The sequence below is a fragment of the Hyperolius riggenbachi genome, chromosome 2 (genome assembly GCF_040937935.1).
Source record: "Hyperolius riggenbachi isolate aHypRig1 chromosome 2, aHypRig1.pri, whole genome shotgun sequence".
Classification (NCBI taxonomy): domain Eukaryota; kingdom Metazoa; phylum Chordata; class Amphibia; order Anura; family Hyperoliidae; genus Hyperolius; species Hyperolius riggenbachi.
In genome coordinates, this window is record NC_090647.1 from 348603117 (window position 1) to 348618384 (window position 15268).

At 43.3% G+C, this 15268-nt stretch overlaps 1 protein-coding gene across 2 annotated transcripts in view; it reads left to right on the plus strand.

Annotated features, from left to right (window-relative positions):
• Window positions 1-15268, plus strand: part of RAB7B (RAB7B, member RAS oncogene family) — an 83104-nt gene that overhangs the window by 31913 nt on the left and 35923 nt on the right. For both annotated transcript variants that reach the window (XM_068269548.1, XM_068269549.1), the window contains exons 3-4: window positions 8092-8150; window positions 12579-12705. In XM_068269548.1, the coding sequence (XP_068125649.1) occupies window positions 8098-8150; window positions 12579-12705 (180 nt within the window). In that variant the 5' untranslated portion in view covers window positions 8092-8097. The remainder of the gene's footprint in view (window positions 1-8091; window positions 8151-12578; window positions 12706-15268) is intronic.

Sequence of the window (15268 nt, forward strand, 5' to 3'; positions counted from 1 at the left end):
AGCATGTTACCTGTGCAAAGAAAACAGACATTTCCCGCATTTAAAAGACAGTTTTCCCTTTGAAACTTTAAAATCGATTTTCTCAAAAACTATAAGCTCTTTTTGCTAAATTTTTTTCCCTCTTGTACCCACTCCCAAGGTGCACATACCCTGTAAATTTGGGGTATGTAGCATGTAAGGAGGCTTTACAAAGCACAAAAGTTCGGGTCCCCATTGACTTCCATTATGTTCGGAGTTCGGGTCGAACACCCGAACATCGCGGCCATGTTCGGCCTGTTCGGCCCGAACCCGAACATCTAGATGTTCGCCCAACACTAGATCTTTTGAATGGTAGCCTCTCATTCTGCGTTATTGAGCCTGCAGGCTTCTTCACTAAATTTGACTTGCCCCGGCAAACACAGGTACCTCTGTGAGAATTGCCCGCATGAGGACAACTCTACTCGTTTCACCTCCCCGTCTAGCGCCAAAAAAGTTTGACCTCTCAGGTCCTAGTGTAAGACATGTGTGGAGGTGGGAACTAAGGAAGTGGCGGTGCCTGAAGGAATGTTGCACCGTTTCCATTTGTTCACCCAAACCTCTTGAAGCTTCCATGCAAAAGATCCTTCTCCAGAAAAATCGATATACCTCCCCTTGTCCAATCTCAGTTGGACAGGATCTTTAAGCCTCTCCCTGACAAAATATGTCCCCAACTGTCCTGATTGGACCTTTTCCCCCCTTATGTCCTGAGGCACAATATGTACCAGAGGTTGGGAAGAATGTACTCTCTGCAATCTTTCAATTAAGAGTACCTCTTCACTTACCCAACTAGCATGAGGATAAGCGGCTGCATATGGACTGTGTAATATCGTCCCCTGTTGTGACCCGTGTAGTGTGGATGAGGTTCCCTGTGTTGGCTTTCCCTCCCCCGGGACCGCTCTCCCCACCCTCTTTGTCACCTGGAAATGTGGCTCGTTCTCGATTTTTACTTCTTGTTTCGAGAACCACCACCCCTTGGCTTTCCAGCCTTTACGTGTGTATAGTTGTTTCAGAGGCACTCTCTGTTGGTAGTTCCAGAGTGTGATGTTGTCCCCTGCGTCTCTCCGGCAGGAGAATTGACGCCTCCTGCTCGTTCCTCTCCAATCTGGAACCATCTCACTCTGGATAACCAAGACAAGGTACCCCTGAATCACACACTCCACCTTTTGCATGTACCCATTGTACTGCAATGTACCTTTTAACAAAACTTTGGATCGGTGCATCAATTCTGGGAGTGTGGCATTCAATAGCAGATTTACACTGCCATTCAATTCCCATTGCCCGCACACCTGACCCTTCAGACCTTTCACCCACCTTGTGCCCTGAAATTTGTTTTCACCTGGCACAAGTGCTCTTTTCCTCCGTCCCTGCATGGTCCATCTGTGCCAAGCGGAGGGAGGTGTGAAAGGATTAGTACCTTTGTCACCAAATATTAACATGCTTGGGCCTTGCATTCTCATTAACCCCTTATTAAACATGAGAATGTCCTCTCTTCGTTCTCCTAGGACGAAATGGCAACCTAGGATCACCATCAGCACGGTACTCTTCATTATAAAAGCACCACCTTGGGAAAAAAAAAACATTAGCAATTTGCACTATGCTTTGCTTAGTCAGTTTTTTTAGTCGTTTTCCGATCTCAAGAATCTCGTGTTTTAGTCTCTTTCCAATTTCAGGAATCTCGTGTTTTAGTCTCTTTCCAATTTCAGGAATCTCGTGTTTTAGTCTCTTTCCATTTTCAGTAATCTCGCTGTTCTCCACCCTCAGATTGGCATCTGGAACCTTTCGCTTATCCGACTGACATCTCCATCTTTGCTGCCAGTACTGCAGCTGTCTCGAGTCCATATTGCCAAACTCCTGAAATCGAAATACAAACAAATCAATTCTTATTAATGATTTGGGATTCGTCCTGCGGCTTGTACTCTGTACACTTTAAATTGATCAATATATACCGTAATTGATCTCGTTGCTTTATGGTTCTCATGAACTCTGTTTACTCTTTTTGGTAGATTGGAGTTAAACCTCTCTCCCCTACCTAAGTACTATCCGAAGTACTTACCTGTGTAAAATATGCTCCCGCGGACTTCACCTTTGGAAGCTCTCACCTCATTGCAAGCTCCCTCCACATCCCCCCCCCCTATCTGTCCATGCGCGGCCGTCGCATGCACAGATTACGGATGCCACACCTGTTGTTGCTTTGCAGGTGAGCCTGCAATGCTCTTACTCATTATCGCATTTACTTATCTAGAACCTCATTGCGATACCAGCTCTGCTAGAAGTTCTGTGTATTGTACCCTCTGACCAATGTTTGCCGTGCTACTACCCCCATACTACACAAAAAAAACTGGCTGCCTCCCTGTAGGAAGGAGCACTTTGCACTTAAACTACACAGGGTGCAGGGCTAAGCATTCCAGCATCAAATGCCTGTATGCAGATCCCTGAATGCCCACTTGGTAGGTAGTTGTATGGCAAACCTGTCCTGATACACTGTCACTCTGTAAATGGCAATCCTTTCATTTGTATAATTGCCCCATGAACTGCTGTCAGTTCTTGTTCTTTGTGCTACACTTGGTAGGAGCTGGAAAAAAACATATTTGACCAATCAGTGGACGGGAAAAAAAAATGCACAAAAAAACAGCCCCAGCCCAGTATAGACCTCTTAGTCAAACTCTGGACCTGTCCACGACAAAAACTGGAAAAAATACGTTACCGCTCTGCAGCAGCGGCGACGGATACCTGGATTGGTCAACTCCCTTTTTTTCCCAACTCCGGCACCCCCTTGCTGCACTGTCCCCCCTTTTCTCTATTGGGAAATCATGCTGCAACACCCATTAAGGTGCCCCACTTACAGGAATAATCCCATAAGCAACTCAGTACAGACACTTTCCTGATCTGCGCTGTTCCTTGTCTCCCTGCACCTAGCTGGGAAACATTTCCTAACCGTGACCATGCTAGTCTTACAGCAATAGCTCGGTGCACGTATTCTGGCATTCCTTTCCATGGACCCAGGGAAAAGCTCTGGGGAAATACTTTGGGATCCGAGATACTCAGTAGAATGTCTCTGTATTTCTACCCCCCTTCCTTTCAGCTGCTCTGCCCGGAGCCGCGAGCACAGCCTGACATGACGTGGATCCCCCAGCCCCTCCTCCCCCCCTGCCATGACGTGTGGGAGCCATGACTCTTGGGGGCGGGCCCTCTCCACTGCCGCCATTTTGAGTCCTGTACTGCCAGCTAAGATGGCTGCTCCCATAGCAACCTCTTAATCCTATAAACATTAGGAGAAAAAACAAACTCAAACAGAACAAACATTTTATGCATAGTTACACACAGCATCGATACATTTTACCGAGAGTCAGCCTTCCGCTACCTACACTTTCTGGGATGCTCGCCAAAACTTGAGGCACACCACGTCACAGCTGCCATTCTAAATGCTATACATCGTAGTATCACCCAGGGACGTGGAAAGCTCTCTCTCTACACAAACCATCTGCTGCTTATCTCAGCCTACTAAAGCGCGCTGTGAACTCTAAACCACTTTAACTGTTACCATCCCAGCTAGAAACTTCTCCTGAGACGAACATTTATCAGCCGGAACTGACCCACACAACATTAAACATATGCAGACATTTAAAAGCATTGTAGCAGCTCTGACTGGAACGAGAGAAGCTTGCAGAACATCTCACAAACAGAAAAAACGCGCCAGAGTACAGCCGCACTTCACCCATTACCTCAGCTGTAGCTATAACTTACTTCTACTGTCACAGCGACCCAGAGCCATGGGTTGTGCCTTCCTGTCTCCCCAGCTCACCGAAAAAAAGAGAGAAAAGAAAAAAAAAAACAGCTTACCACTATCTCTCACTCTCTTTCCTTTCTTCTCTCACCCTTCCCTCTCCCCCCCATCCACTACTAACAGACTGGAACACTGCTGGCTTCTCTCTGCCGCGGGGACCCCCCCCCCACATCTGGCATCCTTCCCAGTCTCTGGACAGGGAGGCAGCAAAACAAAACAAAAAACAGAGAAGGAGGAAAGAACGAAAGAAAAAAAAAATGAAGCACGCAGCCTCCAAGCTGCAATTAACACAGAATGTACACATTAACAACCCCTTATTATAACACCAAATACCACACAGATAACGCCATATAACAACGTAAATCATACATGCCTGATCTGCGGACTCTTCGCAATTCATCAGCTTTCCGCAACTTCTCCGCGAAACTGAGTGGACCCCGGAACTTTCTGAGCGTGTTATCTCTGTTATCTCCGTCCCCACACTGGACTGGCTCAGTGGATCTATATCTCCCGCAGCAAGTTGCAAGCTGGCCCCGGAGTGTCCTGTTGCGATCCAATTTGGGCTTAACTGCCGTGCACATGCAGTTAAAGTGTAACGTCCAAGAGTTTCGCCGCTGATTCCTCGAATTGCAGCCCGTGTGCTCGGCTCACGCACACTCCCCACACCAGCTTATCCGCTTGATAAGCTTTACAGTCCGCGTCTATTCCGCTTGTTTTGCTGTGGAATATCTTGAAAACTTCGGCCCCTGGCCCCGTCTGCCTGTTTTGCTAGGCAGCGAAGGGTTTAATCGGCACCATTGTTAGATCCTGTTCTAAATCACCTTGCTTCGACACCCAGGGCCGGGCCGAGGCAGAGGCTGGAGAGGCTCCAGCCTCAGGGCGCAGTGTAGGAGGGGGCGCACAATTTATTCAGCTGTCATTCCCAATTGTGTTTGAAGCAGAAAGAAATAAGAAAAGGGGATACATGACAGTGACTACAAGCCAGATAACTAGAGATTAAGGTGTTGGGGAGGTTGGGGGCCCTGGGGCACCTATTAGTCTAATAGCAATCAGTGTGTGACGTCTGTGGTGGGGGGGGGGGCGCACTTTGCTGTCTCAGCCTTGGGTGCTGAAGGACCTTGTCCCGTCTCTGTCGACACCATCAACTTCTTATAGTTGCGTCTCACAGACTGTGAGATAACTTGACTCTCAACACAGCAAGCAGGAGATAGATTTTCCTAGGCTTCTTCAATGTTTACGGAGTTTATTCAGGAAACAGAAATACAGATAGATACAGTTCATCATATCCTAGCCACGCCAATCTTCATGTTGCGTTACAAGCTTCTTGATTAGACTTCCTGCTGAAGTCAATCAGGTACCTTCTTTCTAACCTAAGTTACACTAGACTACCTATGTACAGCATACATTATATCAGATTACAGAAAGGAATGAACATACTTAGAGGTCCCAGTCAGCCTTGCGAGCTAGTGTGAAAGTAAGAAGCAGAGTGAGCTCCCATAGCTCCCTCAGGCTTTAATACCGACTAGGAAAGAGTTAAATATGACATCATCTTCGCCATCCCCTAGATCAGACTATTGGTGGACCCACTCGTGGTGTCATCATACACACCTACTCGATTAATATTCAATGAGGCTTCTGCCCCACTTACAAGGAATTGGTTGTTTAGTAAATATGGCTGATGTTTACTGTTCTAGTGGCGTACATCCCCAGGTCAGGGAGACCTGTGGCCTTGTCCATAGAACAGCTTCTTGGTATGTTCTAGTTCTGCTGACAGAACTGCAGATTTTCTCTCTAAGAGAAAATCCCCTTAAAGGGCAGGTCTGCTCCTCAAGCCTTTTTGACTAACTCAGTCCAAATAACTGAGTCCTACTTAAATTATAACAGCTATATGCAAACAGGCTGTCAGCATCTTAATTAGCAGAAGGAATGCAGGTGAGATGGTGGAATGGGAATTTTAGGTATGCATGAGAATTTAAAGGAGACTCAGCTTGCCCATGAACAACAAATAGGGAGGTCCAGGGTGTCCCAAACTATCAACTTGCAGAATAAAGTGACAAGCAAAAAGTCCTGCTAATGTGCAAATCTCCACTGCCCCGGAAGGGAATTATATTTAACCAGTCAATGTCATCTAGCTACAAGACAATTAATCAGTAAGCCAGCACGTATTTAGTGGGAGACCTTAGGCAAGTCTCACTAACATTGCTACTGCCTATAGAGCGCGTCCTAGTGGCTGCAGCTCTGGTGCTTTGAGTCCGCCAGGAGAAAATCGCGATATAAATGTTATTTGTCTTGTCTAATTACAAATAAACCACAAATTTCAATTTTAGGCAAATTGTTGGCTCAGCCCTACACAAGAAGTGCTTCCTCCACTACCATCTTGGGTGTATTTACAGTACATGTCCATGCTCAGTTGTAGAAGAGTGCACATAGGGGTAGTTTTATCACAACCAGTGCAAACAAAAATTGGAGCAAAAGTGGAGCAGTTTTTCCAGATAAAGGATTCTGATTGGTCGTTCTAAGCATCTGTTCTACTTTTGCTCCAATTGTCTTCAGAATGTGGTAGTAAGATGTTGTCAGCCAGTGTCCAGATGTTGATAGATCAGTTACCTCTCATTAAGATATTGCTGAAAGCAACTTACCAGCCAGCTTCTGTTTCCTGCACTCTAGAACCTATTTATTGCCCCATTGGTGTCTCCAGTCACATACAGTACATTCAGCTTGAAGAAGGCAATACCATCCTTTGTAGTGATTGATGAACATGTTTGTATGCAGACAGTTTGTGGCGAATAATGATTGTTCGCCATTCACATTTAATGCTAACTTTACGCAAAGCTTGCGTTTGCCCTATAATTTAACATGGAGGCATTTTTTGACCCCTCACTCTTAAAGGGAAGGTCCAGGCTCCCAAAAAAATCCTGTACTGCTACAATCCTGATGACGTCGGCCGGACCACGTTGTTATTTTTTGTATGCATGATTGTAATAAACATTTTATTGCATCTTATTCCTGGTCTCTGTGTCAGTATTCCTGCAAACTGTGGCCAACCCCTCGTTACTCTGTTCAGACTTCAGGCTTGTAATAGTTGTGCTGCTAATTGAGAGACAGATAGTAGTTATGTGTTATCCAGTGCCATGTAGCTACTTCCATAGGTTTCTGCTACTCATAGTTGACTAACTAGGGACCCAAAAGTACTTTTTCAGACTGATAATGCTGTCATTTTTTGTCATTTAGCTTATAGTACAAAACCCAGTGGCTTAGCAATAGGGAATGCGACTGCACCAGGGCCCCTGGACCAGAGGGGCACATTAGGGGCCCTCCTTCATCCATATTATCAGCTTTTCATTGTTAGTGCTATGCTGGTAATGAACACCTCTGTACATGCATTGAATAGCAGTAATCCTTAAGTAACTGTTTTCTTACTCTGATTACATCTCTCTGATACTGAAACTGTCTTTGGTAGGTTTTGGGCCTCCATATCAATAGCGTCCTTGAGGTCCCATGTAAAACTCGCACTGGAGCCCCAGGCTCCTCCGTTACGCCACTGACAAAACCTGTATAGTGTATTGTGTATTACTGTAACAGCCTGTCACTGTGCTACAATATAGTGATCAAGTGACTTCACTGTACCTTAAAACTTTACTGTCACCTAACATTATCACACAAAGCATTTACATAACCTCACTGTCTTTGTAATGCAGTGTTAGGCCCAGCCTACACTGTGCAAACAACATATTTTGTGACCACACTGTGGTGGTTGTTGTGTCAGCTCACCAGACATTGTCACACGAAGCGTTTCACATTACTGTTGAGTTTGTAGTGCAGTGTTAGGCTCACGCTGCACAAGCAGTGATTTTTTTGTCACCCTTTGGCTAAAAATATGCCCTGAAGGTTTATACATTTTGCTTGCCATTAATTAAAGTCAGTGGGATCTGCTGTGAACGTTCAGTTCTCAAACTCTAATTGAAACGTTCACAAACGGTCCCCACACTTTTGCTTGCAAATGCTTGTCCATCGCTAGGGTCTTTGCTGTGGTTACTTCAAGCTCATTACATTTGATTCTTTATAATCTAACTAGACACCCTGTTTTTCCAATGACTTGTTTGCATATTTGTATCATTTGTTTTATCAGAATTTTTTTTTCAACACTCATATAACTTATTTTTCAAAATGTTAACTTGTGATTCCCTGTATAAACTGTTGCTTTTTGCCTAACCTGTTCATGATCTTCCAACAAAGCTTTGCTGAAAAAATCTAACACGTTTGCCTATATTTATTTTACATACTTTTAGCTGCTCATGCCATCACAACAAAAAGTGGATCTGAAAATTAATATTATTGGTCCTTTGGGGTAAGAACACTTGAAACTACTATGAAAATTTGACTAATTTGACTAAACAATGACTAATCCAGTAGTATGCAGGAGAAAGTGGGAACATGTAGGATTCTCAATCAAGAGGACCATTAATGGCTGTCTTGGCCGAGAATCTAGAGCTGCTTCCTAATATGTTTTAAAGCACACCTGAACTGAATGATCTCATAACTGTTAAACTATACATATCCTCATGGTGAATTTGGGCCTTTGTGTGCAAAATTCCCTGCAAATCTGACTCCATGAATTACTCCTGCTCACCATACTTATGGGGTTGTTCAAAAGTGGATCAGTTTTCAGTAGACTCAAATAGATCCTTTTACTATTGCCCCACCTACCTGCTCTGTGCTGTTCTGTCTTGTGTGACTCCATTGCCCCCCTTCCCCCCCATTGCAACATAATGTGTTGCTGGCCTGTAGGCTAACTACACAGCTGCACTGTATTTGCATGTATACGCATTTTAAAGCAAATCCGAGATGTTTAAAAAAAAAGATACTTCCCACATCTTCCTTGAGATCACTGCCACTGCCCAGGACATTCTGAAAGTTTGTGGTTGCACTCTTCTTTGTGTATGAGCACAGCTGTACTGTGCCTGCTCACCAGCTCGGAGCCTCTCATGGACAAACGGCTTTGGTTTACTGCGTAGGTGCAGCTGTACTCACTCAAGGCACAATACAGCCGCTCTCATACATAGCAGGGAGCCATGAAAACATGCTCAGAGGGTCTGTGCACAGCTTGTGGGGGAGAAGAGGAGATAGGAAGCCTCTGGACTATCCACAGACTTCCATATATCACTATTTCACAACCCTCATAAACTTACAATAAAACATGAAAGTATATTAATGCCAACACCACTCAGTTGTAAAGTTTTGTATGCTAGATTATATAAAATGTAACGTTTGAAAAGATATTTTAGCTTAGTCATTTTCACAACTTAATTTTTAAAGGATCTCCAAACAGAGCAATATAGCGTTTCTTTTATTATAATGTATAGAAAATACATTCGTGTTTTTTGTGTCTTGTTTTAAGAATTATAATATTTGCTTTTAAATGTTTTCTCTGCATTGCTGAAAATGTCCAGAGGATTTAACAGCACCCCAAAAAAACTTACTTCTTAGTAACTATACTAACTCAATATAGGGGAAATCACCACAATGAAAACACGAGTTGATCAAAATTGTTATCATCCATTCCCTCACTCCCAGTTGGATACATACAACAAAAACGTGACAGATTCCAGGACTTTAACCACTTGAGGACCACAGTGTTAAACCCCCCTAAAGACTCAGCACACAATTGATTTCCCCCCCCCCCCTTTTCTCCCCACCAACAGAGCTTTTTGTTGGTGGGGTCTGATCGCCTCCATATGTTTGTTTATTTTTTTATAAATATTTTATCTTTTATTTTTAAATAAAAATGGTTATTTTTTTTTATTTTTGTCTCTCTCCCTCCCCCCGCCAGCCAATCAGCACGGTCGGCTGTGATAGGCTTCAGCCTATCACAGCGGATCGCTTTTGAGGCTCTGTAGGGGACAGCCGTGTGACACGGCTGTCCCTTGTACAGCGCTGCCTTAGATCGCAGCGCTGTACCCAGTAAATAGACGATCGCCGCTGGTAGACTGGAGGCTGAACGTAGCTCTGTCATTCATGCAGTAGCCAGCCCCAGGACTTGGCACCAATTGGAGTTAGGCGGTCCTAGGGCTGCCGCCGTGGTCACGCCCATTGGCATGACGCGGTCTTTGGGTAGTTAAAGAAAAAAAGTTGTGGCTAGTGCTTCAAGTTGAGGTTCAATAGAATTCAAGTGACTTGGTTTCTCATATGTAGCAAATTGCAGGGTTCCTTTGTATGTATTGTGTTAAGATGAGCTTTTTGAAATCCCCTGGAGCACAAAAATAGTCTTACTTTAGTGAGGCACTGGATAATAGCTGATTCATAAAGGAAAGTATGTGAGAGATCAGTGCATGAGTCAGTGTATGAGTCAGACTAAAGGCGGGTTTACTTTTCCACCAAGTTATTATAAATCACCACATGCTGACATGTATATGAATTATATGAAAAAGGCAATACTGACAACAAGCCCACAAGATTTTTCAGTAACTAACTACTGACATGTTAATTCTGCTGCTGAGGTAATGCGCACAGGAAAATATTTCCTTGTTGGCAGATAATGCAGCGAGACAGGAGAGAGGAAGCAATACTCGGGGAAGGAGAGGCCAGACGATGGGAGATGAAATAATGAGTACAAGGGTGCTGGCAGAGGAAATAGTGTATGAAAGATGCAAGTAAAGGTGGAAAACTACCATGGGACAAAGGAATCAGAAGGTGGAAACTATGATAATTGGGGTGGACAGGCACAGGAAGCTAAGGCACAGTGACAGTAAGTGCATTGGCAGCCTGCATCAGAGTGTTGCATGCAAATGTTCAACTACAATAAAAACATGACCATCCAGTTAAATCAATCTATTAACCATTTCAGCCCACTGGGATTTTTCACCTTAAAGGGATACTGTAGGGGGGTCAGGGGAAAATGAGTTGAACTTACCCGGGGCTTCTAATGGTCCCCCGCAGACATCCTGTGCCCACGCAGCCACTCACCGATGCTCCGGCCCCGCCTACGGTTCACTTCTGGAATTTCAGACTTTAAAGTATGAAAACCACTGCGCCTGCGTTGCCGTGTCCTCGATCCCGCTGATGTCATCAAGAGCGCACAGCGCAGGCCCAGTATGGTCTGTGTCTGCGCAGTACACTCCTGGTGACATCAGCGGGAGCGAGGACACGGGCGTGCAGGCGCAGTGGTTTTCTGACTTTAAAGTCAGAAATTCCAGAAGTGAACTGGAGGCGGGGCCGAAAAATCGGTGAGTGGCTGCGCCAACACAGGATGTCTGCGGGGGACCATTAGAAGCCCCGGGTAAGTTCAGCTCATTTTCCCCCGACCCCCCTACAGTATCCCTTTAAGCAACAGAGCAATTTTCACCTCCCATTTATAGGTTAATAATTTTATCACTAATTATTACAATGAATTGATCTATATCTTGTTTTTTCTGCCACCAATTAGGCTTTCTTTTGGGTGGTACATTTTGTAAAAAATTATTTTTTTCTAAATGCATTTTAGCAGGAATATTAAGAAAAAAATGGAAAAAATCATTATTTCTCAGTTTTCGAACATTATAGCTTTAAAATAATACATGCTACCATCATTAAAACCTATGTATTTTATTTGCCCATTTAAATTTTGTCCCTATCACAATGTATGGCGCCAATATTTTATTTGGAAATAAAGGGGCATTTTTTCAGTTTTGCGTCCATCACTTACAAGCTTATAATTTAAAAAATGTTCGTAATATACCATCTTCACGTGCATATTTAAAAAGTTCAGATCCTTAGGTAACTATTTATGTTGTTGTTGTTTTTTTTTTAATTGTAATTTTTTTTCCATTAAAAATTTTATTTGGGTAATTCTTGCTGTGGGAAATTAACAGTTCATTTTAAATGTAAAAAATGTGTGTTTATTGTATTGAAAAATGTATGTAGATGTAGTTTTACTATTTGGACACAAGATGGCCACGTTGAGATTTTTTTTTGGGGTCCTTCTTGCTTCCAGGAAGCGAGAAGAGGATGGGAAACTTTTTTTGTTTTAGAAAGACTGCGGCCTCTGATAAGATGCTGTTGGTTTTTCTGCTGGGGACTCAGATCAATGAACGGGAACCATGTTCCCGTTCGTTGATCTCCAGGCTACCGGAGGGCGGCATGAGGGCGCGCGCGACCATGCGCAGGAGCGTGCCGAAGCGCGCATCAGCAGCAGAGCAGGCGGCATAAATGGTTAAAGTGAACCCGAGGTGAAAATAAATTTATGAGATAAACAATTCTATTTATCCTCCTACTCCTAAAATTACTTTTTTTTAGATACCCCATGGTTTTATTTTGTATTTAAACATTTGCAAAGTAGATTGAATGTTTTGTTCTGTCTGCTCAGTGTCAACCTATTAAGTGTCCCTCAATGAAAATACATGAACTATTGACCATTTTCTATCTCCCGTTATCAGAAGTTGTATTCTGCCAGAAAAAAATGTATGGCTGTAATTTGCCTATCAGAGATGTTTACTTTATTCCCGACAAGGTACCAACAAGATAGAAGCTGTCACTTGCATGCCTGAAAATTAACTCTTTCAGGCTGCAAAATAAAACAAATAAAACAGCCTGGGTAATATGTTTTGCACTGTATATACACAGGTTTATGTCATCATGTCACATGTCACCTCAGGTTCACTTTCAAAGCTTTTGCATGTTAGATTACTATTAGTACTAAACACTTAAACCAACTTTTGTTTACTTGGGTATATCAGCAAATAAAATTTCAATAAAACATTGTTGATGTTTAAGTGAAGATGTTTTTCCCCTATATCTACAGAGCAGGGAAAACCTCCATCTTGAACCAGTATGTACACAAATGGTTTCGGAATGACTATAGGAACACACTGGGAGCTCATATACTGTCTAAAATCATGCAGGTAGAACAGAAGTCCTTGAAGTTGCAGGTGAGTGTGATTTATATATCATTTGTGTTGTCAAGTGGCATCATGTCCACTCAAAATTAATCACATAGTTACTGCAGACATTGGTATACAGACACTGATATACTGATATATATATATATATATATATATATATATATATATATATATAATTTTTTTTTACATCTCCTTGAGTCTATATGAAATTATACAAAAGCTTCTCAAGACAAGGGAGGAGTTTACAGTTTTCTAGGAAGGAAAGATATGATTAGCAGGTATTCTGTTTTTCTTCAGTTGTTGCTGTATTGTGTCATTTCTACAGTGTTTCTTGGTACTGGAGTGATAAGTACTCTGAACTTTGAACTTTATTGATGGCACACTTTTACTGGTAATTGTTATGTGAACGCTCATACATCAGCGCTGAGGAACACTTTAGTTTTGCATTATTAACAGTTTAGATGACAGTAATGAAGGCAGCTGTTTCATATACAGAGTGTTAAGCTTGGAGGTGTAATCTCCACAGTCAGCATGCAACACATAAGCTGACGTGAAGGAGGTACACACACCAGCGCAAGGAATCAGGATATCCCCAGTTTAGTGGAGGAGAGGACTGCCTCCAATAGGAGATTGTGGCGCACAGAGCCGGTGCAGATCCGAACAGCCACAAACAACACTTTCGTAATAACGTCTCAGCGCAAGGTAGCGCTGAGAGCATAAACCAGGACTGAGGAGATCAGGACAGGTAAACAGAATGAACGCTTGCTTAACTAGCCACTACTTAGTGACAGCAAGCGTCCACAATAAAACAGACTGGAATGAGGTAGCCAATGCGTTTGCAGCAATGGCGTGCCTCACCAAGACAGGACAGGATAGTCAGGAAATAGCAGGATCAAGATAGATGAACGTAACACAGATAAATATACAATAAGTATGATTTCCTAGCGTATTACAATTACAGCTATCAATGAAACTATTTGTAACGTCTGACTAACATATGTATATATCGGCAATGAACCGATATATGACATAAGCAGGAACTCTGACTAAGACTGGAGTAATACAGGGGACAGGACTCAGAAGGATTCGCTATCTCTTCGCAGAGATAAACGCAATCCACAAACAGGACCAGGAACAGGATAACTAGCTCAGCGTGCTGGAACGCTGACTAACGGAACACAGGATATAAACAGTTCGTGTACGTATATATCAGCGACACTGATGTATCAACGTAACATGAATACAAGGAAAATAATAAACGTGCAAGTATGCGTATGAATTGGCGATGAACCAATATATGACACAAGACAAGCAAAGTAACAACTTCTAGAACAAGAGCAGAACTAGGAGGACTCGCTGACCCCTTCGCAGGAGTCAGCGCAGTCCACACGGACCAGGAACGAGGTGGGGCACGAGCAGAGTAACAAACTGAATCTGAGACTATGGTAGCCCATGAGGCATTGCAGGAAGCAGTTCTTTATACTGAGGTCATCCAATGGGAGCAGACCTGCAGATTCCCACACAAGTGAATGGTAATTAATCACAGGCTGATAGCAGGAAAAGGCAGACAATGATATGCAGCCTGCAGGAAAGGGATTGCCCCTCCATTGCAGCAGACAATGTTTGTTTACACAAAAGCATATTAAACTGTCATTAACTTCAGAGCGACTGCAGATGGAATCAGCAACTAGTTTAAGTGCAAACCAAACTATGCAAGCAAATGCATGTAATGACATTAGAACTGCTTGGTTTGCAATACCACTGCAGTCAGCAGTAAACGCTGCAGAAGCGATCATAACACAGAGATAGGCTCTTAATTCAATTCAATTTTTTTCGTCTAAGTTTTCTCCCAGGAGAAATTTTTCATCAAAATAACTTTTCAGCGCTCTGCAATAGAAAAAGTACCAACAGGTACGTTAAAAGGTACTATCACAATTATTATATTTACTTGCTTGCTGGTGATTTAAAAAGGCATTTTATTGATGAGGTTTGAAAAATCACCTAGGAGATAAAGTGAACTGAATAAGTGCCATAGGGCCCTATGCAATTACCAAACTCGCCAGCGCTAAGTGCTGGCGAGTTCTTAAATTAGGCGTCAGCAAGGTCGCCTAATGCAATTGCATTTAACACCCCCCATAGCGGAAAATAACTCGCTTGGGCGATATAATCGCCCAGCAAGTTCCTTTCTCCCTATGCAATTTGCATTTTGCACCCCCGGGAAGCGATGCTTCCCGCCAAACATAGGTGATAACTTTTCACCTGCTCTGAGCAGGCGAAAAGACCTATCGCCGGTGTCTGCGGGCTGTTTTTGGCATCTGGGAGCCTCCCTTACTAAGGAAACCCCAGATGCCAGGGATTTAAATAGGTAAAGGAGTCAGTTTTGACTCCTTACCTATTTAAAATGTAACAAAAAAACATACCTCCATCGTTCCCACCTCGCCGCATGTCCCACGCCGCTCCTCCGCTCATCTCTGTCTTTGTGAGTATTCTTGGAGCCCGGCAAAGCATCTTTGAGTCTCCCGCCGGGGCTCCCCATTCATCCACTAGGTGGCCCAATGAGAATCATCCTGATTCTCATTGGTCCAATTAG